Source organism: Leuresthes tenuis, unplaced genomic scaffold (genome assembly GCF_036924035.1).
Source record: "Leuresthes tenuis unplaced genomic scaffold, fLeuTen1.0.hap1 SCAF_16, whole genome shotgun sequence".
Lineage (NCBI taxonomy): Eukaryota > Metazoa > Chordata > Actinopteri > Atheriniformes > Atherinopsidae > Leuresthes > Leuresthes tenuis.
This window is the reverse complement of record NW_027325370.1, coordinates 20,740,874-20,763,925: the sequence shown is the minus strand read 5'-3', so window position 1 is coordinate 20,763,925 and position 23,052 is coordinate 20,740,874. Positions and strand designations below refer to the sequence as shown.

At 42.4% G+C, this 23,052-nt stretch overlaps 1 protein-coding gene across 2 annotated transcripts; it reads left to right on the top strand.

The window, feature by feature from the left end:
- Positions 1-5,477: 5,477 nt before the first annotated feature.
- On the top strand, positions 5,478-23,012 carry LOC140272198 (uncharacterized). 2 transcript variants are annotated; one of them, XM_072367558.1, is made up of 3 exons: positions 5,478-5,962; positions 19,282-21,029; positions 21,286-23,012. In XM_072367558.1, exons 2-3 carry the CDS (start codon positions 19,440-19,442, stop codon positions 21,748-21,750), a joined length of 2,055 nt encoding a protein of 684 aa, XP_072223659.1. In that variant the 5' UTR covers positions 5,478-5,962; positions 19,282-19,439; the 3' UTR covers positions 21,751-23,012. The 2 variants fall into 2 exon arrangements, with proteins under 2 accessions (XP_072223659.1, XP_072223660.1); XM_072367559.1 differs by lacking the exon at positions 5,478-5,962 and adding an exon at positions 14,974-15,312.
- The last annotated feature ends 40 nt before the right edge of the window (positions 23,013-23,052 follow it).

The window sequence follows — 23,052 nt, the reverse complement described above, 5'->3', positions numbered from 1 at the left end:
AGAGGGATAACACTGAATTCAAGGAAATAGATCAAACTTGTACAAAACACAATGGAAACATACATATTAGAAAGAAATCTAAAGACTGATCACATTGGCAGACACAGCCGTAAACTAACTCATGATCGTTAGTCCAGAGATTAATTTGCTTTGCTGTGATCATTTGATCCGTACAGAAACAATTTCTTGTTACCATCCAGACTGATGGTCAACTTCAACAAGACTTATGACTACATAATTATTCATGCACGAACATGTGCAAAACGATAACTTCACCTCCACCCCCTTCCTGTCCTCGGGGGTCACCGCAGGTCACCACACAGTTGCCATGGGAACAGGAAACAAGAAGGAAAAATCTCCCGGGCACTGAACAGTGACACCTTGCGCCGTCTCCGTCAGACTCGAATGAGTTGCACATCAAGTGTGAAAGCAGGAGTGAGAAGTTGTTGTTTATTTAATTTTCTTACGAGTCACACGAGCGGCCGGTCGAGCCCTCTTTTTTTCACACTCTCCCTTTATCCTTCTTTGTTACATAAGAACCTATTTTCACACTTATCCTTGTGGAAATTCGCTCACACATATTTTCATTGTCTACATCACTCCGCCCAGTAGTTCTCTCACACTTATATTCCCGTTACTTTGAACAGCAGAGCACAGGTGCAGCCTTGCCTGTGTGCGTAAGCGAGATAGTATTTGTTATTCCAGTTCTCTGACTGCTGTGACCTAAAGTAACTATTGCACCTACACTGTCAACCCTCCAACAGCTCAGCCAGCCCCATGAGGTTACTGCACCTGTTTGTATAGCACGCACACAAACACACTTTTTATATGAGCACAGAGTCACAAACACTAATGCACTGACACCATCGTGATCCAAGGCTGGTGGCATGTGTGAGTGTGTGTTTTGGTGGAGTGGATGGTGTTGTAGCTGTATCAAACACTGTCCAATGCTGGCAAACTTCCTCTGAGGTGATCTGTTATAGTGACAGAGCAGCATGTATTTTTAGCTGGAGGGAAAGGACAAATAATGAAGCAGGAAAGGTAGAGGGAGACAACAAGGAGGGTGAGGAATGGGGAGGGAAGAGAGAGGAGGGAAGTGAGAAAGATAAAGAGCAATGGGAGGAATGAAATCTGAGGGTAAACCAAAACCACCTGGATGTTGCTGACTCGCTGCTCTTGTTTTCAGAGCACAGTCTATATACGCCTGCTGCACATTGAAACATGTGTCACTTTTAAGGTTTTTAAAGGAAGAAACTGCTGGTTTATTAGAATTGAACTTGTGTAATCTCACAAATAAATCAGTGCTTATATCTGTTCTACCCAGTCTGTACGGTAATTGTGCATTTCATTGAAAAGTGAGCAGACAGAGATAAGATCATTTAGAAATAAGATTAAGACAGAAATGAGTGGGATATTTTGGGAGCGTCCCCGAAAAAATCTGCATCTCCAATTTTTGATTAGGTGGGACCTCAGGTGGGTATTTGGACAGAAAGCAGTAAACCATCCAAGGCTTCATGGAGGGACACAAGACAGAGTGCCATCTCTAATGTATCTCAGCCCTCTAGTCCTGTAGCGTTTTGTATGTAGGTAAAAGGCCTTGAGTGGTGTGTTTCCTTTTAATTTGTTTTGGTAAGCAGCTAAGTTGCAGAATTCATTATGAGTTATGGAAATAGTTTATTAAAGTAACGTAGTCTAGTTGAAATGAAGGCATAGTTCAGGTTTTCAGCTTATCCTCCTGAATTAGGAAAGGCCAAACCTTATTGATGTTTCCGAGATTAATAAATATTATTTTTCTTTACATGAGGATAACAACTCATCCTTAAACAAGTTTGAGACTCCAAAGTGATTGTAGAAATCTAGTGATATGTAGTGAGAGGCGGGACACAGTGAGGAGGTTACCATTCCATCACCAGACTTGGGTGTTAGACTCACAGCAGAACCAGACATCCAATAAAAGTGAAACCTAAAGCCAATGGGTCACCACTAAGTAACTCTACAAACTAAGTGGAATGCCTGGAGAAAGCTCATTCAGGTTCAGGGAGAATAATACAGAACAGTGTAACCCTATTCACAGAACTTTTGGTAGGGAAATTCTGCCAGATCATCTGACGGTGTATTTCCAGATCTCTGCAGTTAATGTGTTGATTAGACTGTCATTGTAACTAAAGAATATGGTTACATTTAATCAAATTAATTCATCCTTGAAGATGGAACTTCTTCGAGCACAGTCAAACAGGTCTCTCAGCTCTAGCAAAGCGTTTGCTCAGAAGAACAAAGAGTGAGATAATATAACCAAAAAAGACGAAGGCTAACTCAGACTTCCCCTTTTCACTTCTCTTTTTTTTCTCAATGGAATTCTTACAAGAGTAAGACTTTGGGTTTTGGTTCCGCTGTCACGGCAGCAGGCAGCTTTTGACCCTAACCTCAAAGCGGTGGGTAAAATAATTCAAAGTGAGCAAAGTGGTGGTCGAGACTTTCTGGTTTTCACACACTAGTCAAGAGGCCTCCGCGTGGCACAATGTCCTCCTCTCTCACACACACATACACACTTTCTCTCTCTCTCTGGTTTGTTCCCTGAGTCAGCACTCTGCCTCAGCTCCAGTTTCTCTATCCCAATCCGCCTCTGCCCGCCTGCCTGCAGGACACTATTAGGACATCATTGTGTGTGTGCGTATGTCTATGTGAGCCCATGCTTGTGTGAGTGCGAGGGAACGTGTGTACATGCCTTTGTGGAAGAGAGCTACTGTTGCATTTACGTGGTCAGGTCCTTTCATCATCTTATGCAATACGATATTTTTCACTTTGCGAGTAACCCTGGATATTTCTGTCAGCTCCACAGAATCAGCCATTGTACCAGCACACCATAAAAGATGCACAGCTCCTCGCACTCCTCCAAAACACTCTTAATGTGTTTTGCATGTTGTTGTGAGTGTGTGTGTTTGCGTGTGTGTGATCTCTGGATACTACTAGTTCTGCTAACATGGCCCTAAAATAGCAAAGCAAAGAGGTGTGAAGTAAAAAAGGAAAGGACATTTTAGTAGAGGAGTAACTGACACTGGGTGAGTCACTTTCACACACACACACACACACACACACACACACATACACACCCACAGTTTGTTCATCCAAGCACACACATGCATACAGAATGCAGCGGCATTGCGTGTAACATGAACACACAGAGTTGTGAAATTGTCTTTCATTGGCTTTGTGAGTGAGTGAGTGGGAAGGAATCACAGGTTCAAGTCTCGCTACCACGTGATTGGCTGTCTGTTTTATTTAGTCTGTCTGCGCTAATTACAATCAAAGATTCCCTCATCTTTGGCGTCTGCTTCATGCTCATGATGCCTTTTGGCAGTCAGGTTCCTTTTTATTCCTCAATGGCTTTTAGCCTTTTGTACACAGTCCTCTGAGCTCTTTGGGCCTTCCTACAGTCAGAAACAGACGTAAAGAGAGGCTCTACATTTCCTTTGGACGCTCGATTTACGGGTCACCAGGTTCACATTTGACCCCAAAAAAATCCTTACACACCTGCTGTTTATTGTTGGCTTGTCAGACTGTATTTGACTGCATGACAGCCCCACAGTGAATCTATTTGTGCTCTGCTTGTTAACATGTGGTCACTTTAACACGTTATATGACATGCACTGATTTTATGTGTATCACTGATGGTACAACACCTTACAAATGAGACATTTTTGTTGCTAATATGCTTGAATATCATATTTGAAGTGAAATATGGCAAAAGCTGCTGGCACTGGGACTTGATTGTTTCAGTGAATATTGCTGTATGTTTCTGAGTCGGTAAAGTGATTTGTCATTGCTGCCTCATTGAGTCAGCAATCTCATCTGTGAACTGAAGAAACACAATGCTTTGGAATGCATACTTCAAAGTGCAGGTAGGAATGTGCTGGTTTTTTGTTGTTTTTTTGCATAACCTTCATTTTTGAATGTTTATTCAGCGATTAGATTGCTGTTTTTTCCCAGTTCTATTTAGACCCGTCTTTAAAGGATGTTGTAGCGTGAATGCAGAAGTGAGAATGGGAGAGAGAGAAGGAGAGAGGAAATGATACCAAGACATTTGGCCAGCGCACCGCCTAATGATCACAAGAGCTCGAGATGCATGCACGAATATGAATGCACACAAAGACACATGCACGCACCATGTGATCTCTCGATTAGTGCTGTAGTCACTCCCTCCCACTCTCTCTGGTCGTTTGATCACAATCTCCCTCCCACTCCTGAGTTCCAGTCAAACAGAAACTCTCAAAAGATAATGCTTGCTTGACATGAAATCACTGATGACCTTTGCTGAAATAAAATAGATATTCAATGGAGACGTTCAGCTGACATAAGAATCTTAACTTGGAGCATATACATGCATTTTTATGTTGATATAAACATATATTATATATACATACATATGTGTGTGTGTATTTGTCTTAGAAACCTCTTCTAGTTTAGCTTAAACTGCATTTCAAACTCCAAACTTACACAGGATTGATTAATTGTTTCCAAAACTGCTGCCTTGTTTGCCTCAGAAACACAATGTTTTCTATACTTAAGATCGGTTATTCATCCATTCCATTTTTTCATACCTACATTTCAAAGGTAATAGATGACATGACAAGGAACTATAGTAAAACTGTAGTTATAGCCATAATGTAGCTATTGTTGAAGTTATGATTCAGAGTCAGTAGAACAAACAGCTTTTTTTTCTGTTTGTGGATAATAAGATAATTTGATTTTATTGAATTAAAGCTGCTTAAGGAAACTAGAAAGGAAAATGGTATTTGTTAAATGGTTAATTCAATTCAAATTTGAAAAAAATCTAACTTTGATGTCCTATATCAGAAAACTATGAGATTTCAGAATGTAATATCATTCATCTTTTTCTATACAACAATTTTGATTTATGTCTAACTTACATAGTTGACTCAGACAGAGATTAGGGAAGCCTCCCTCAGAAATTTATGCCAGGTCATAAGTGATGTGAACTGGGGCACGCAGTACAGTAAAGAGAGCATATGACTTATTGTCACATTGCACAGGACCTTCACATACCTCACAGTGATTTCACAATAAAATGTGTGAGTGGCCTTTTGTGGTTTCATGCCTGAAAGAAAAGCACATGATGCCACTGCACGCAGATCACGAACAAGTGATTAATCTAAAAAGAGAACTTGACTTGTTATGACTGCGATGAGACCCTCGGTGTGTCAGATTCGACCAGCTAGAATTACACGTCATCTGCCGCAGCGTGTCAATGCTTGGTGATTATGTTTAGCTCCCTCACCTGCAGAGCTGTACCTGCAAACACCTTTTCCATCATACACACGGACTGTGATTGGCTGACGGGCAAAGAGGCTGAGGTGTTGCAGCAAATAGCACAGGCTGTGGGCTGGTCTATTCTGCAGCTCGAGGGAGGTTAATGAGTGAAGCCACTGGGCTGTCAGCCAAACATGAGCAGCAATGCTAAGGCTCCCACAATGAGCCTGACTGTATTACCACTGAGCTCTGTCTAATTATACACTCCCAGCGAGGCAGGGAGAGACAGAGAGCATATTAGGCAGGGAAAAGAAGAAAGTTATAAAGTGTCACTGTGTGTCAGGGAGACATATTAAGACAAATGAGCTTAGATTGAAGTTGTGAGAGTGAGATAGAAGGTGTGTGGCAGTAAGAAGGAAGGAGAGAGGAAGGGAAGGAGGAAGGGGGTTGGAGAGATCAGGCAAGCTAGGGAGAGAAACAGAGCGCGCTCAGAGGGAGATACAGAGAGAGAGAGCAAAGAGGCGTTTAGAGAGTGAGAAGGAGGAGAGGCAGGGTTAGGATGAAGGGAGGGAAGGCTGAGCAGTAGAGAGGAGGAAGAGACTCAGTCTCAAAACTGGATATTCCTACGTGCCTGCTGCTGCCTGATCCAATGAGTAAACTCCCAGATACCTGCTACGCAAAGGCACCCAGTGAGGTATGTGACCACAACGCTTCCTCCTTTGAGTGTATGCGCGTGTGTGTGTGTGTGTGTGTGTGTGCATGTAAGAGAGGGCGCACAGGTGGGGAACTTTGAAAGTATAAACAGGGTGTGTGATTTGAATGCTGTGAGAAGGTTGGTTTAGGTGCATGGCATTCTGAGAGTGAGCTGGACTACTTATGAAGAGAAAAATATGTTCAAATTGTTGGTGTGTGTGCGCGTGTGAATGAGTGTCACACAGACGCATGTAAGTCAGCATGTGTGTGGGTGTTTGTGTTCGTGCAAGACAGTAACAGGGGGTGAGTGTGTGAACAAGAGGGTGAGTGTGGCTGACTGTGGAGAGGAGTGTGTGAGAAAGAAAGACTGACAGAGAGGTGGAGGTTTATCACTCTGCCTGATGGCAGATCAGGGCGTTCAGAATTAGAGCAGTGGGCTTAAATAGCCCTGGTCCAGAGATAGCCAGGGGCCCTCGAGGAGCCCGCTTAAATTGGGAAGGATGGTTAGGAGATTGCCGAGGGTGGGGTTAGTCCAGTTGGGTAAAATTTGGATAGAGTCAGAATAAGGTAGGAGGAGGACAAACAGAGGTAAGATGCACAGATGTTGAGGGCAAGTTGCAGAAATGTCATACTAATAAGGGGAGGATGTGCCAGTACGCAGGTGCATTAGATATCTGGAATCTGACCTCTTATTTAACCAGAGAGCAAAAAAATCATAACCTCCGAATATTCCTTTTGATATGTTTTTACAAACTTTGCAACTCAAAGATTTTAAATTTGTCAGTTTCTGCATTCTTCTGAAGCCAGAGCAGAGTTGTGTTTTTAGTTCTCTTTCTCACAAATCTCTCCTCATTTCTCTCCTTTCTTGATGAAGACGCTACACCAGAGAGCACAATTATGATATCTGTATGTCTATTTCTGCTACAGCAGGCGCTGTCCTTCTGCTGCAGTGATTACCCATATGCTGCATATAGGAGCATTTAACAGGTTCAAACTGTTCTCAGCTATAGATGTCTTTCAAGCAAGACATACAACATTTATCCCTGCTGACTTAATTCACTTATTTCAATTATGAGGATGATCTGCTGGAGTGTACAGGAAGTCTTATGTATCTGTGAGACTGCTTTCAGAAACGCCTGTTTTGAGAGTACCATAACAAAGTGTGTTTGATCTGTGATGGGCAGTTTTTTTGCCTTGAATGTTTGTCACCAGCAAGGATTCCCTCATGTAACAGGGGAAGGCATACAGTTATTTGCTTGAAAGACCAAATTGTCTGTGTTTAATTTGTGTTTTACAGTGACTTATCAAGACAAAGCCTGAGGCTTTATGTCATATACGTGCGTACCATGGATGTGTCCTTACGAAAGATGTAAAGCATAACTTGAAAGGGATGGGTCGATACCTCTTGGGAAAGAGAAACACAACTTGTCTAAATGAAAAATACATCCACTGTTTCTTGTGTCACCCTGAGGAGGAGAACAGGCCTCTTGTGGGAGAAGGTTGAGTGGCTGCTGGCCCTTTAAGAGGTCTATTTTTACAGGGGCACACTCATGCATGGAGCGAGGCAGTAGCACACGGAGACTGAATCTGCACTGGCTCACTTCTGTGACTCCACACAGCACATCCTGTAGGACCATCGCCGTGTGACTGAGGGAGACTCATAAAACTTGCGCGGTTCGAAGAGGAGCGAAACTTATCAAAACTGGAAGTTACTCGCTTTCCACCTGCCAAGGAGAATCGGCCCTTTTTCAAGCGAATCTCTCTGAAGTCTAAAAGTGATAATGAGTGGGAGCTTGCAGTAAAGACACCCTTATGCACACTGTACACAAAAGCGCCAACATTCCCACATACTTGTTTTGATATGCAGATAGCTCTGAAAGAAATCTGAAAACATTCGTGCCCCCTTCTTACAAACAGATAATACACTTCAGTTTACTTACACCTACACACTCCTCGAAAGAAACCACATAAATGAGCACATTTCAGAACATTTCTACACAAACACGCATCCGTGCACTTAGAGGTGCGCGTAGTGCTGTTCACCCACGTGAAAAGAAAAAAAAAAAATTACTTATACATCCTCAATATCTGGACCTAAAATAATCTTCTCCTTACGCAATCTGCATGTTATATAATGCATGGCCTGTCATTATCACAGCGCTCCTTCACGCCCTGCTGTGCCTCTCCACCTACAGCACCACGCAGACAGGCAGACACACACATACGCACACACCCTGCACCTTGTGATAGCAGTCATATACTCTACTCTAGCACTCTCACCCACGCTGAGTGTATGCTCTCAAACAGCCACCCAGATGAGTGAGAGGGAAAGACAGGGAGGGAGACCGGGAGTGGGTGGGGTGTGCAGACTGAAATTGAAAGACAAAGACAGGGAAAACTCAGAGAGTGAAGTGTACATTCATGCTGAGACTGTGCATTTGCATGATTATACGGTATGAACCTATGTATGTGCATTGCTCATATATCTGGGATTTTCAGTGCTGTATGTCAAATGTGGGCTTCAGTCTATCACAAAGTTGAACCCATTGTGGGTGCAGCAGGCTGGCTGTATTTGAACCCATATAACCCTTAATAAGCATTCATTTTCTTAGCTGCTTTGTTACCTCTTCCTTACAAAGCAGGGATACGCTCACCACTTAATCACTCACATTGTCGCTCATAGTCACACCTATGGGCAAACACAGATTCACATGTTTTTGCCCGTCTTGCGTGTCATCCTCTGCACAGAACAGAAAGGGAGTCACACCTTCATTCTTTTTCTTGTGCAGAAGTATTTCTTCGAGCTGTGATAGCTCAAAGAGCTGTGAGCTCCGATATAAACCGGTTGTGCACTTCATTTGATAAAAAATTTGCATTAGGTTGATTCTACAAGTCTCTAGAACTCTAGCAAAGGGAATGGAACATCATTCTTCTCAAATATATTTCCTCACTCTATGTTTTTCACATGAGTTTTCTATTACCCATAGATGTTTGACTATGTTAAGATCAGGGGACTGCAAAGTTAAATCATATTTTCATACTTATCAAGCCAGTGATCCTTCATCTTCTATGGACAGGGACATGGTCGTCCTATAAGAAACTGCTCCGATTAACTTGGAAATGTATAGTTTAAAAAAAGTTTTTGTTGATTTGCTTTGCCTCTTACCTTTAAGAGCATACGTGGGCCCAAATCATGCAGCCAAAATGTCCCAACAAAATAACAGAAGACTCCTTCATTGTTGTTGTCAAGATTCAGGATTTGTCTTAAACAATTTGTTTTTGATTATTCAAAGGAGGTGACATTCAATTTCATAGTTATTTTGTGAACTGACAAATCAAACAATTGCATATATCACCTCATATTTCTCAAAAAAATTATTATGAATGAATGAATAATTTACTGTCAACAGCAGCGACTAAATAGTGCTGCACATATTTATTTTAAGAAATTGCTGATGATAAATTAGTTCTGTGTTTGTGGCGTTCTGTAATCACTAAAAGGAACTTGTGGGGCCACTCCTCACAGATCAGCACTCTTCCAGTCATAATAGTATGAGAATTGGCTTGGGAGCTTAGCGGAGGAGCCAGGAGTGTGAGGAATAATCCCAAACAGAAGCAAGTGTTTGAACACAGCTGACACAGTGCCAGACTACTTTAGGGTGTCAGACACACCTGTCGTTCAAGGGATCCCATGAGAGGAGGGTGCCGGAACTGTACTGCATGTTTCACAAGAGGCATATATACTTAAATCCATTTTAATCCATCCGTTGTATGAGTGAAGTGAAACAATTGTGTATGTTCTTGAATACGCATGTGTGGTCAAATGCAAACATGGAAATCCAATATGTCAGTTATCAGAGCACATTCTTCCCTCTTTGTGCTTGCACCGATTGCTTTTCTTGGCCTTGGTTTGCTAACCTTTGTGTATGATTGAGCAGTGTGTTCTACTCCTCCTCCACTATTCATCTACAATAGGGGTCAGCAACCTTTAAACCCATCCACCCACCACTTACACCCACAGTTATTCAGTCAGGCCTGCCTCTCTCCTTGCTGGAGTCCAAGCAAGTAAGTCTGCTCCGTTTGGAAGGCAGACGCTTTATGCACAAACACAACAGATTGCGCAGTATTGGTTTTGGTATCACTCTACAGAAAGTGTAACATCTGAGACATCCTGTAGCCTATTGCGTCGATAGTGCTCAGAAAGCCTGTCCTGAATTTGATGTTATGGTATCTACCCCTGCAATGCTTTGCGACTCATAATCTTCTTCTTCTTCTGCCTTCTTGTGCAGCAATAAATTCTCTTATCTAATTATTTGCAGAGGAAATATGTGAGCTCTGAAGGTTTTCTTACAAGTGGAATTGGGTCTCTCCTTATTTTGTTTGAAAACAACTATTTATCCCACTTAATTATATTTTCATATAAATAACAGCACCCTCTGTAACAAGCAGCACAAGCAACGTGTTGAGTAAATGACTGTGACCGTGTGTGGCTGGGTGGCAGATTTGGTGTGGGAGGGGTTGTAGAGCAATAGCAATAAAGGCAGTGCAAAGCAATGTTGCCTTGAATACAAGCAGAGACAAAGGTACTCCAGACAGTATCTGTGAAGCCAGTCTAGACAGTCTCTCTGAAAAAGAATACCACTTCAACTACCAGTGAGAGACCTGGCTGTGTTCTCTCTGTGGAGACGTCATGTTTGCTTACAGCTTGCTGACATTTTGCTGCTGAACCACAGAACCAGCAGAAAGCCACTTTGACTGGCAATCGCCAGGGGACGGTGCCAAAAACGACAAATCTTTGGAATGAAAAATAGTCCCCCTCCTCTTTCATACTCACACTCACACACTTGTCCTCGCTCTTTCAAGCTGTTTTAACCCTTTCCTACTGCTTCGACCTCACTTGGAAGCTCACCATCTCATAGCATGGAAGTATCAACGCTTCTGAGTTGTTACAAGCTGGAGATAAAAAAAAGTTTAGGGAGTGCATGCAAAAAGTTGGAAAGCTAACTTAAGAAAAGAAAAGGAGTGATCTGCAAGAATGGAAATAGAAACGCATGACTGTGCATCAGCAGTGTGTGACATCACTACTGTTGCATAAGAACTGCTTCCACCTAAGCTATAGTAGCACATTTGAAGTTGATTTGGTGTGTTTTACATCTTTGTGATGCAGAGGATGCCTGCAAACAGAAACCAAAGTCACCTCTTTGTGGTTTGAATTGTAGCTGGTTTAGACTGGAGGCGAATTATCAGACTAAGACAATGGAAAATGCAAAAATGAAACTCTCATCAGAGGATCTTAAATGTCAATGAATGACAACAACATAATACCCGCCCATGTCAGCCACAAGAAATACTTTTAAAACTTTGCACATGCTCCAAAAAAAAAAAAAAGAAAGAAAAAAGACTGAGCAACAGTCTGTTATGGTCAGAGGAAAAGGAGAACAAGGTGGAGGAATTTTTGCTTCTGCTGACTGGCTGACCTGCGTGTAATTAGTCAAGTCATATTTTTAACTGATATTGCGTAAAAGCCAGCTTAAGGAGCCATTGCTGCCCTATTTATACCCTAGGGGCTAATGGCCTGTACCACTACACAGGGGGATTTCCTCCTATAACTATACTAAGCCTGCCTTAGGCTGTACCAGTTTGGATTCACAGGGATTAACCCAGCAATACATTACAGGCCTCACACTGAAGTCTGAATCACTCACACAGCTGTAGCCTCTTCTGTCAGCTCTGAACTTGCAGTGTTCAGCACAGTTTGTTTTTCGGTTCAGAAGATGGTATGTTCTCTTTGCATTGAAGGATTTATGGCATGCACTGTTGATCTTATTCTTAATAAACTGTTATACTTACTTTTCACTTGTAAAAGTCATGTATTGTTATGACTTTATGTTTGCATGTTTCTGTGTACATGCAGTGCACCCTGTGTGTGTGTGTGTGTGTGTGTGCGGGCTGGGAGTGTTAATAGTAACTCCTGAGCCATAAGCCCATCTTCATTGTGGCTGATCCCGTTGCAGGCATAGCTGCTGGCTCATCCTGGTGAAGAATGGGTCACGGCCCTGAAGGCTAACCTGGCCTTTTGCCCAATAAGCTATGGCCCGTATCACCCAGTCCTTTTATCAGCTTAGCCTGGCTCCTTGTAGATTAAGCCACCACCGTAGTACTCTCCTCCTTCCCACAACTCCTTCCTTCATCACTTAATCTCTATGCACATGAAAAACGTAGCGGGTAAAGACGCTGTAGTACAGTTCAATATAAACTCAGAAACCACTGTGTATGAATCCAAACAAGGTCGAAATGATCTATCTATCTATCTATCTATCTATCTATCTATCTATCTATCTATCTATCTATCTATCTATCTATCTATCTATCTATCTATCTATCTATCTATCTATCTATCTATCTATCTATCTATCTATCTATCTATCTATCTATCTATATCTATCTTGTCCTTAACTCATCATCCTCTCCTCTACTCTTCCGTCTGTTCAGATCTGTTACATTCAGCAACAAATTTCTGCTGCATCAGACGTCCACCATAGCTCTCCCCCTCAGCCTGAAACGTGATCGGACACCCAATACACCGGGCTACACATCAGGAAGGGTAAAGATAGAGAAAAGGGAAAAAATCACCAATCAAACACCAATCAAATGAACATTTTCTTTCACAAAATATGGCAGTGAAATGTTCTCTAGAGCCTCACCTGTGGGCATTTCATTCTTTACACTTCCTCCGCTTTGATTGTTGAGTGTCGTCTGACTCATATGACCTTTCTTGTCAAGGCCTGACCCTGCTTGTCTATATACATGTGCTTTTAGTGTATGAGTGTGTGTGTGTGTGTGTGTGAGTAAGAGTGAGATATGGATAGATTGCATAGTGCTAAACCAGAGAGTGAGACAGACAGAAACAGGAGAAATGGTGGAAAAGAATGCACCAAATGACTTGGTGATGTAATGAATGATTGACGGCTGATGGTGTGACTTTGTTGTGTGTTTGCTTTTGTTGATGGTTGTCAGTGTGTGCTGGATATATTGAATATCCAAGCGTGGCACACACAAGTCATTTCTTTATTGTAGTAAACACCCTGTTATTAATCCATTTTCCTCACCTTTCACTATGACTGGGCTATAATGTATTAAACTCATATCAAACTCTGACTAGTGTTATGGTTTATGTATGATTTCAGACTATTATATCAACAGTCTTAGCACAACACCCTGAAGGACAGGGGAGTTAATGATCTTTAGATGAAAGTAATTGCTTCATTTGGTTCCTCACATTTAATTCAATTTTTTCCTGTGTTTTTATACCCATATTTTATATTACACTAATTTGTGACATTGTTTTAATACTTTTGGTAAATAATGTGTAATAAAATTTGCAGTTATTATAATGTATAGATATTATAATTCTAATTCCCAAGGTAACCTTTTGACAAACGGGTGGCTTCATTTAAAATTGTCATAGAAACATTTTTGCTGAAGAAACATGCTGACGACTGCAATCTTTACAATCTTTATTCAATTCAGCAACATTTGATCTATTGATCGTCTTAATTGTGGCTTAGTGGTGTTTTTAATCAAGGTCAAATGACAACAACAGAGTATACATTCGCACTTTTTTTTTTTATATTTTAGACCATCTTTCAGATTTCTTTATAGCCTTAACAATAACATATGCATATTATTTTTGTTTGCCAAGTCAGGATGTTGATTGCATTTCCATGTGCCGCCACAGTTTTTAATCTTAATCCAGGATGCTCCAAATATCTTTATTTGAGTTACCGTAGACTTTATCAGTTGTGACACAAAACACTTGCTGGCACAGACAGCACTCAAGCCCACACAACCTCTGTGTGCATCATCTTCAATCAGTATTTGCTTTGAAGAATAAAAGTAGCGTTCAGTGAAATGTCAGAAGAGATGTTCTTGGCAGTTGTCACCACCCTTCAAAAAAGTTTTCAGTGCGGCCTTCCAGCTGAATTTTCTGCTCACACCTCAAGGCCTGATTTTCCTTCGGTTCTACTTCGGTTAAAAGGTTACATAAGATTAACTTCTAATTTGCCTTTGGATGCTACAAGTTTCCATTTTACTCTGTGTTTGAAGGGATAGATTAATAACTTTTGGAGTTCTAAAAGAACCTTGCTCCCAACCCAGGGCTTGTTTCGGAGCTGACAGGTCTCTCGAATTCTTGCTGTGAATGAACACTACTCTCCTCTCACCAGTCCTAATAAGCCAAACCAGCCATGCCACCACTTTTCTCTCATACCGACTGAATCACTGAAGCAAATCAGTTAGAGCTCCCCTGCAGTGCTCTTGTGTGAGTGTGTTTCAGCATGCGTGTGTGCTCTCAGGTGCATATAAAGTCAAATCAAATATATTCATAAAAGCAATTTTAACAAGTAGGTTCGTCACAAAGTGCTTTGATGAGAACAAAGGACACAAATTCAGATGAAACTACAGATAAACAAAGAACAAGAGTAGCGTGTGTGTGTGTGTGAATGTTTGTGTGTTCTTGATGGATGTGAGGTTTAGTTTTGAGTCAGAGGCAGCAGCAAAGCTTAAGTCTGAGAGTGTGTGTAGGATGAGCCTCCTACCACGTCCCTCCCTGTCTCTCATCAACTGTCTCTCTGCCTTTCCTTTATCACTCCCTTTCGTATATGTTTCTTACATTATTTATCAGAGACATAGATTAATGATTTCACATTGATCGACGGATTAGTAACATTTCATGTTCAACAGTATGTTTAACCAGTAGCATTTATATGGAAGATAGAACATCAGACTGTAAGAAGGCAGCACACAGTTGGAATATATGATCTGTGTAGTCTGCTTCCTTGACTGTGTGGACATTTGTGTGCATATATATATATATATATATATGTGTGTTAGTGTGTGTATGCATGTATGCTTGTATCCCTCACAATGATTAAAGCAAGTGGGCGGCAACAGCAACTGGTCTGCCTGTGTGGCTCTGCATAGCAGACATGTTTCTCACTGCTAGATATTACTCATTTCCTCAGCTCTTTGCACACACAAGCATACACACACACACTCACACACACTCTCTTGACACATACACACACACACATGCTCACATGCACTACAGACACAGAGACGGATAGCAGGCTGTCAGTTTTTTCCTGCAGTTTGGTGGGCTCGCTGGTGTTGTTTGATGCGTTCAGAGATCAGTGGCAGGGTGTAGCTGGGGGCTGCGGGTGTTGTAGCCTGTGTGAGTGCTCGGAAGGAGCACTGTAGCACAATAAGGACCTGAGGGGTGGGTTGACCCTCAGGGAGGACTAAACCATGAATGACTGCCAACTCTGGGACGTCTCCTCAGTCCGCACTAAGGTCAGTCTCACATCACATCACAACAGTTACAACTCCATCAACCTCACTGTCTACTCCTACACGCTCTCTTTTGAGTAAGAGGTGCTTTTTCCTTCTCAGATACATTTAGCAATAGAGGTCTTTTGTTTCAAATATAATTGATAGGGAAATAGGCTAAACTAGTCATTGATATTCTGTAGTATTTCCTCTTTTTTTTCTGAGGTTTGCAGTCATGAGTATTGAAGTACATTTGACAGTTCCCCAGAGAGATGCATGAAGAGAAAAAGGCGGGATGATGTAGAGGAGATGTAGAGCAGTTGTTTGGAAGCAGAGAAATAAGCACTTTGTGTTTTTCCTTTTTAAAGGAAAAAAAACGCTAACTTTTTCTTGGAAATAAAATTTGCTATAAGAGAAAAATAATTTAAGTATTCGACTCTTTGCTTACATAGCAAACCAATTACTACAAGGAATATTTCATTGGAAGAAATGTGTAACATCGTGATGCCTGTGATCTGTCGGTCTCGATGTGTTTAAATGCTACAGTGCAGCAGCAGTAGCTCCAGCTGAACTCCATCTCTCTGTGTTTGCCTGCACAGTGTAGGAGTATTCTGTAAGGAGACTTTTCTCTTCAGACTCCTCCACATGCACAATTGTGTTCTTTGTTTTGTTTTACTTTGTTGGCAAGTTTATGTCTGGTCTTGTCATTTCCAATGACACGGGTCTTGGAGTCATCTGAGGACAAACACCTAAATCTGGTTTTCTTTTCTTACCCAAGAAATCTGGGCTCTTGATTATTACGGAACTAAACTGTAAGTTGAAAAAATCCGTTTGACCTCTTCACTTCTCTGTTTAACTTCAGTTTTATTTTTTGAAGTAGCTCTTCCTTTGGTAGGAATTTGGGGTTATTATCACTTTTTCGTTTATTTTATTGTGTTTGATATTTTTCTATACATGTAATAGATTGGGAGAATTATAGTAATTGTTCTAAAAAACATACATTATTTGCATATCAATTCTTGATATGCAGTATGTGCTGTATGTGATTTTTTTTTCTTATTAGTTGCATATGATTCACTTTTTTTTCCCCCTTCCCCAGCATTCAAGAACATGAAATGTATCACTTACATTTTGTCATGTTTTAGGCTGGTGTTAAAACAGATTCAGTTATTTTTCTTTCTTACTAAAACACAATTCTTCTCAAGGTAAAGAATTGTTGGGTTTCTCTGTGTGAAGTGCCCCGACATTATCTTCCTGTCACAAACGGTGCGATATAAAAAAAAGAAAACTAACCTTACTGAACTGAGAAAAAAAATGTTTTTGATGAATTCTGAATTTATTGAAATTCAATGAATAAGGCCGGGGCTTTTCTGTGTGGAGTTTTCATATTTTGTGCCTACAAAGGTTCTTGTTGGGTACTCCAGTTTCTTCCCACAGTCCAGAAACATGTATATCAGATTAATCACTATAATTTGGAGTGTTCTTTGCCTTATTTGTGTCTATGCTGGCCCAAGGTGTAGCCTGCCCTGCCTTCTGTAGCTCCAGCCAACTGCAACTCTGAATAGATAAAGCAGGTATGAAAAAATTATTCAATGGCTAAGAAATCAGAAATTGTCAGAATTCAGACCTTTCACCTAGAACTTTGTGGAAAAATCTTAGGCAGTAATACGAGCCTCAAATCTTATAGGTAATTATTCAAGAGGCTTTGTCCTCCTACTCTTGGAAACAATTCTGTCAGAATTACTCAAGCTCAGTCAGAGCTTGATGAAGGGCATGACAGTGCAGCTTTCTCCAGAGAACCTCTGCTCAGCTTTGTTCAGGTCCAGACACTGACTGAGTCGCTGGAGATCTTTACCAGAGCTTTCCTGAAGTCACTCCTGGGTTATCTTCATGGAATGCATGGGGCTATCTTCTTGTTGGAATTCAAAACTTCATCTCAGCGTGAGATTCTGAGCTCTCTGGAGAAGGTGTGAAGTCAGGGTTGCGCTATGATTTTACGGCATGGTGGTTCATAACATAATCTGTTTTAGGATGATGGAAGCTGCTGTGTCTTTTATAACCTAATTAGCTGCCAAAATATTCTTGTATTCTTGTATCCTTCCTCAGATTTACACTTTTTACAAGTTCTTCTGATCTCTATACAAATCCCTCAACTTCACGGCTTTCTCTCTGATATGCACCATCAGAAGTGAGCCCTTATATTGATAGATGAGTATTTTACTTAATTATGGCTACTTTAGTCTTTTGACACAGATAGACTCCATTCAAGTTGTAGAAAAAAAAAATGACAGAAGTAGGATGCACCAAAGCTCAGTCACAAATGTTATGATATTGGACCAATTCTTTGTAAATGGGATATTTCATTTTTTCTTTTAAAAGGAAAGAGAAAGCAATCAATAAACACTCCAAAACTTGTTTGTTCTTTGCCATACTCGGGAAAAAATCTATATATTGAAGAGGAGTCTGAAATATAACACTATAGAGAGAAAACTCACCAGCTGTATTATACAGTGGATTTGTAGTACATCAGAACGACAGCATTTTAACAGTCCGAAAGATTTTTCTTCATGTATATTTCGGTGTTCTACTCATATACATTTGTCCAGTCAGTGTTTGGGACAACAATTCCCCCTCCACTGACGTACCCATTTTTCAGTTTTGTCACTCAGGTGCACAAACAGCTTGCTCCTCTCTAACACTTATTCGGTTTTTGGACCAAGTCACTTTGTGAGCAACAGTGTACCCACCTCCTCACGAAGTATCTCTATTTAACCTCTGTAACCAGCTGGATGTATATATGTATGTGTGTGTGTGTGTGCATGTTTGCATGTGTGGACCCAGTTGCCATGGTGACCGTGTGGTGGATGGTGAGATGGCAGGGAGTTAGTGGCTGAGTGGTACTGTGGTGTTGGTGGCAGTAGCTGGGGCCAGGATGATGGTGGAGGTGATGTTGGGAACAGCTGGATAGCCCATCATTTCAAGCGAGCTCCCTTAAAACATTTGGAGAAGAATAAGTAGAGCTTCCCCCGCACTTTCACTGAATGAAACAAGGCTGCAAAATCTCTGACACATTTGAGGGCTCAAACACAAACATACACCCGCACACAAGGACCTAAACAATTAAACACATTCACATATTTCGCCCAGACAATTAAAAAAGAAAGAAACATTCTCACAGACGAAATATGGCATAGATGTCTTCATACACACACACATGCACACACCAACAGTCGCACATGTTTCCCCCACACCCCTGCTGTGACATTTTAATTAATTAATATGCAACAACACATTTCTTTTATCTACAACAACTGGTGGTAATATCAACAGTGTCTTTGTCAGATTTTGGGTGGGTGATGACCAGCTTTGTCTATTACTGGGGGGGGGGGTGTAGCTGCATGCAGAAGCAGTTGTTTGTCTGTTGCTGACCAAGTGTTTGTCTGAAAGAGGAGAGGGGGGGTGTTAGTTGTAAGCTTACATAGAATACAGAGAGCACTCGAGGGTGTCGTGGGGGTGGTTCATGAAAGAGGTACAAAAAAAGCATATCTACATATTCCAATCATCCCCTGAGAGTCATAGATGAAAACTCTCCTGCTGTGAGGGATCTGTGAGTGTGTGTGTGTGTGTGCACTGCCTCTTAACTTCATTGGCTGCAAAAAAAAATATTTTTAGCTCACATGTGGGAGTGATGTATTTGAATGAAACGAGTAAGTCGGGTAGTTTCAGTCCCACCGCACTCCGCATAGGTAATGACTAATTAGCAAAAGCCATCAGAAAGCTAAGAATTCCTAACCTCTTTAAAGAAGTTTGGGAGCAGGAGTGAATTGCTCTCTCCATCTGTTTGCTAAAGCCAAATGTTTCTTTATATGTCTGACCAGACTGACAGCCAAGTCTTAACTACAACTAAGACCTAACAGAATGTTCTTTTCCAATGTTCACACTTAATTTTTCTTGTTTCTGTGTCTCCCTTTTCCCACTTTTTTAATTCTGTAGGTGAGTGGTGCTTCAGTACGAAAGCATCAAGAGTGATCCAACAGTGATGCTGTGTATCAGCCTTCCCCTCTGTCTCTGCCCCTCATTCTCTCGTGAGGCCCATGTGACCTAGCCTGCACCCACACACAGGGGGCCCCCACTGCTGCTGGAGCCCACCCATGAATCCCAGCCCTGACCGTGGCAAAGAGCGCCTCCCTCCCAAGAAGAGGGAGTCTCGGCATGGATCAGTAGAACCTCCCATCACTTTAGATGAGTTTAAACCTCCTGTGCCGCTCCGGAGCCGATTCAGCACCGGGAGAGGAGAGGGAGTCAGGGAGGGTGGCAGGGAGGTCAGCGACAGGGACAGAGTCCTTTCTAATCCAAACCCACACCTCCTGCATAGTCCTTCCCCACTTCCTGCTCCAGCACCGGGCCTCCCCGTGCCTATACCATGGCAACTGAGCTACTCTCCCACTGTCCCTCTACCCCCTTTCTCTGGGCAGGTCAGCGAGAGGAGGAGCTCAGGATCTCCAGGCTGGAGAGATGATCCTCTTGCCTCACACCTGCCCCTCCACTCCAGGTGGTTTAGAGGGGAGGGTCCCCTGTCATTGCCACCCTCCTCATCCTCTTCTTCCTCTTCCTCTTTTAAGGCACCCTTCCCAGCCAGTTCGAGAGAAATGTGGTCCTATAGTAACAGCGGCCGGCGGGAATACAGCCCCTCCCTCTTCTCTTCATATTTGTTTAGCCCTCACTGCCTGTACCCACAAGACCCAAGTTTCGTGGAGGCGAGACACAGGTCCTTGAACAAGAGGTCTAATGGCTTGGATGGGCTGGGCAGCAGGACTGCCTCAGCCTCCAGACCTCTGCTCACAGGAGAATATGGGAATGATAGCAGCAGAACTCGGCTGGACGTCAGCCCACACAGCACCCATGCCAACGGTGGAAGGAGACAGCAGGAGGATCTAACGTCCCGTGTGCATTCTGGAGGGACATTTTTGTCAGACTCTCAAGCTCAGGAGGGCCCTGAGCTACATTCCTCACTGCAGGACAGACATCTGCACGGGAAAACCAGCTCCACTTTACTATCCACCAGCCCCCATCCCCTCGGACCAGACTCAAGGACCGGTAGAGGGGGGCTTTTGGACCATCTGGGGGCCCAATCTGAGGCTCAAATCTATTATTCTCTGGGATCAGTTTCTCACCCCAGTCCTCAGGCCCATGCCTACCCACTCTACAGCCCCTCAGGATCACCTCCATACAACCTGCACATAGAGCCAGACCCCAGGCAACACAATCTGCGGAACTCACCACACTCACCCTTGGGTTTGCCTAATAGCCATGACAGGTCACAAGGAGATCGGGACAGAGATCAAGAAAGAGACAAGAGCCTACAAAGGGACAGGGAACGAGGTAAGGACAAAGAGAAGCAACAAAAACATGACAAAGACCAAGCAAGAGACAGTGAGAGGCGACGAGACAGAGACAGAGGGAGAGGGAGAGATTTATCTCCCTCCCATCTTCCCACCTCATCCCCGACCCTTCACCCATCTCCCCCTGCACTCCTACCTCACTTCACCAAGGGGTCCCTGATTGAGTTGGCCAGCGGGCGGCTGAAGCGAGTGGAAGAGCTGCAGACGGAGGACTTCTTGAGGAGTGCGGCTACATCTCCAGAGTTTCACCTCAGCACCTGCACTGTGCTGCTGATTTCCCCCAGCAGTACACAGGGCTTCAGCCATCTGCAGGTCCATCTCACAGACCGCAACACTCAGGTCAGCTTTCTATTGATATATATGCTTCTGTTTACACCTGACTAATATATTTTTTACATCAGAGCACAGCAAATAATTTGATAAAAATCACAATGTTAACCACAAGTTAAGCTGCTGCTGCTTCAAATATATCAGGTTAAAATGCTCTACACCTGTTAAGTTCCCTATAATGCAGTGTTCATCAGAGTCAGTTTGCTATGATAATGAGTGACAAACCTCTTGGCTGAGCCCTTAACAATATTGTGGTTTTGCTTAGGAGCTACTGAAGGTCTTGGTGGAGTACCCGTTCTTTGTCCAGGGCCAGGGCTGGTCTTCTTGCTCTCCCCAGAGAACCACACAGCTGTATGGCCTGCCTTGCCGCCAGCTCACAGAGGGCGATGTCTGCCTTGCCCTCACCCCCACCCCCACCCAAACCCACCGAACACACACACGTACCAGCTCCAGAGCTCATCGCACACAACTCCTCTCTAGGTCTACAGCAGAGTCCAGCAGCTCGCAAAGAGAGGAGATGCCACCCCCACCTCCTCCTCCCCCTCTTCCTCACCAGCCACCTCCTCCGGCGCCAGCCCCTCCGTGCACCATAGCTGCGGAGCCTCTGGCTAAGGAGCAGCAGCGTCCACGCAAAAGGCGCTGGTCTGCACCGGACGGCCTTCCCTCAGCCGGAACTGATGAAAGCCTCTTGGATTTACCTCATGGCTCCAAGCTAATGAAGTGGCAGTAGAAACTTGCACATGCATACCTACACATACACATAAGCACATACACACCCTCCTTGTCTCTGTTGCATCTCACCAAGACAAACAATGGAGAGACCTCAAGGCAGGGTTGCAGGGAAGGAATACAAAACAATAGAACACACAATTTATAGGTGATCAGTCAAGGCCCTGGTCTGAGCCCTGCTGCACCTTTCCTTTCCTTTTCCTTACCTTTTCTTTTCCTTTCCTTTCCTTTCCTTTCCTGTCATTTCCTTTCTTTTCTTTTCCTTTCCTTTCCCTTTCTCAACCTTACTTAGCACAGCCCTGAAAGGAGCAGCAGCTCAAAGATCTCTGAATGACTCCTTACAGACACACTGAAGACATTTAGTGAGACAATCAAGCACTTGTCTGTGTTCACTGTTTTTGTTATGATTGTCCCACACATCTACTTAATGAAAGTATTTGCTGCAGGGTATTTTCAATCAGTGTTATGAAAGTAAATGCTATTGACGAAGTGCAGATATATATGAACAAAAATTTACAATATATGTATTACATTACAGATGTTATATACAGTAAATATGCTAAACAGATTTAATGCAATCTCTGTCAATCTTGCAATGCATTTTTGTTTTTCCTTTTTTATTAATTTCTTGCTTCTGAGCCGATGTGTTTGTGTCGGCCTGGGCAGGCAAGGTGAATGTATGAGCAACTCTTCGCCTTTTTTATTCTCATCACTGGGAGTCCATTCAAAAAGTTGTTTGTCAAGGCATTACTCTCCAATCTGTTCTTAACATTATCTCTGAGAAAGGAAGAACACTAATGAAAACTGCGTAACAGACAATCCCACCCACACAGACAGGTCTGTGCCACATCGCCTCGACACTCATGGTGTTTTTCCATTAAAAACTGAATGATGGAAAGAGTAAAAAGTGCAGCATGGCTGAAGAGTAATGGTGCTAATAACACGTTGGAACATGATGCTTTGTGAATACTCTTGACCCCTGTGTACTGTACGCTTTTGTTCCCATCTCATTTTTTTATGTATTGTATATGTTTGAAGGCAGGGAAAATGATGAAAGTATTTTAAACTCAGATACGGGTATATCATCTGATTCAGCACTCTGTCTCACTTTATTTTATTTTTTTTTTTAATTTTCAAAGAAAAACAAATCTTACCTGTTGATTTTTTTCTTTTTAAATGTTACAGCTACAAAAATGTATATTTTTAAAAAAAATTGTGAATCTGTTATATGATGTTCGCTAGAAATAAAGGATGAAAAAGCTTTATAGATTTAATTACTGGTGTCAATTTATTCTCTGTGTAT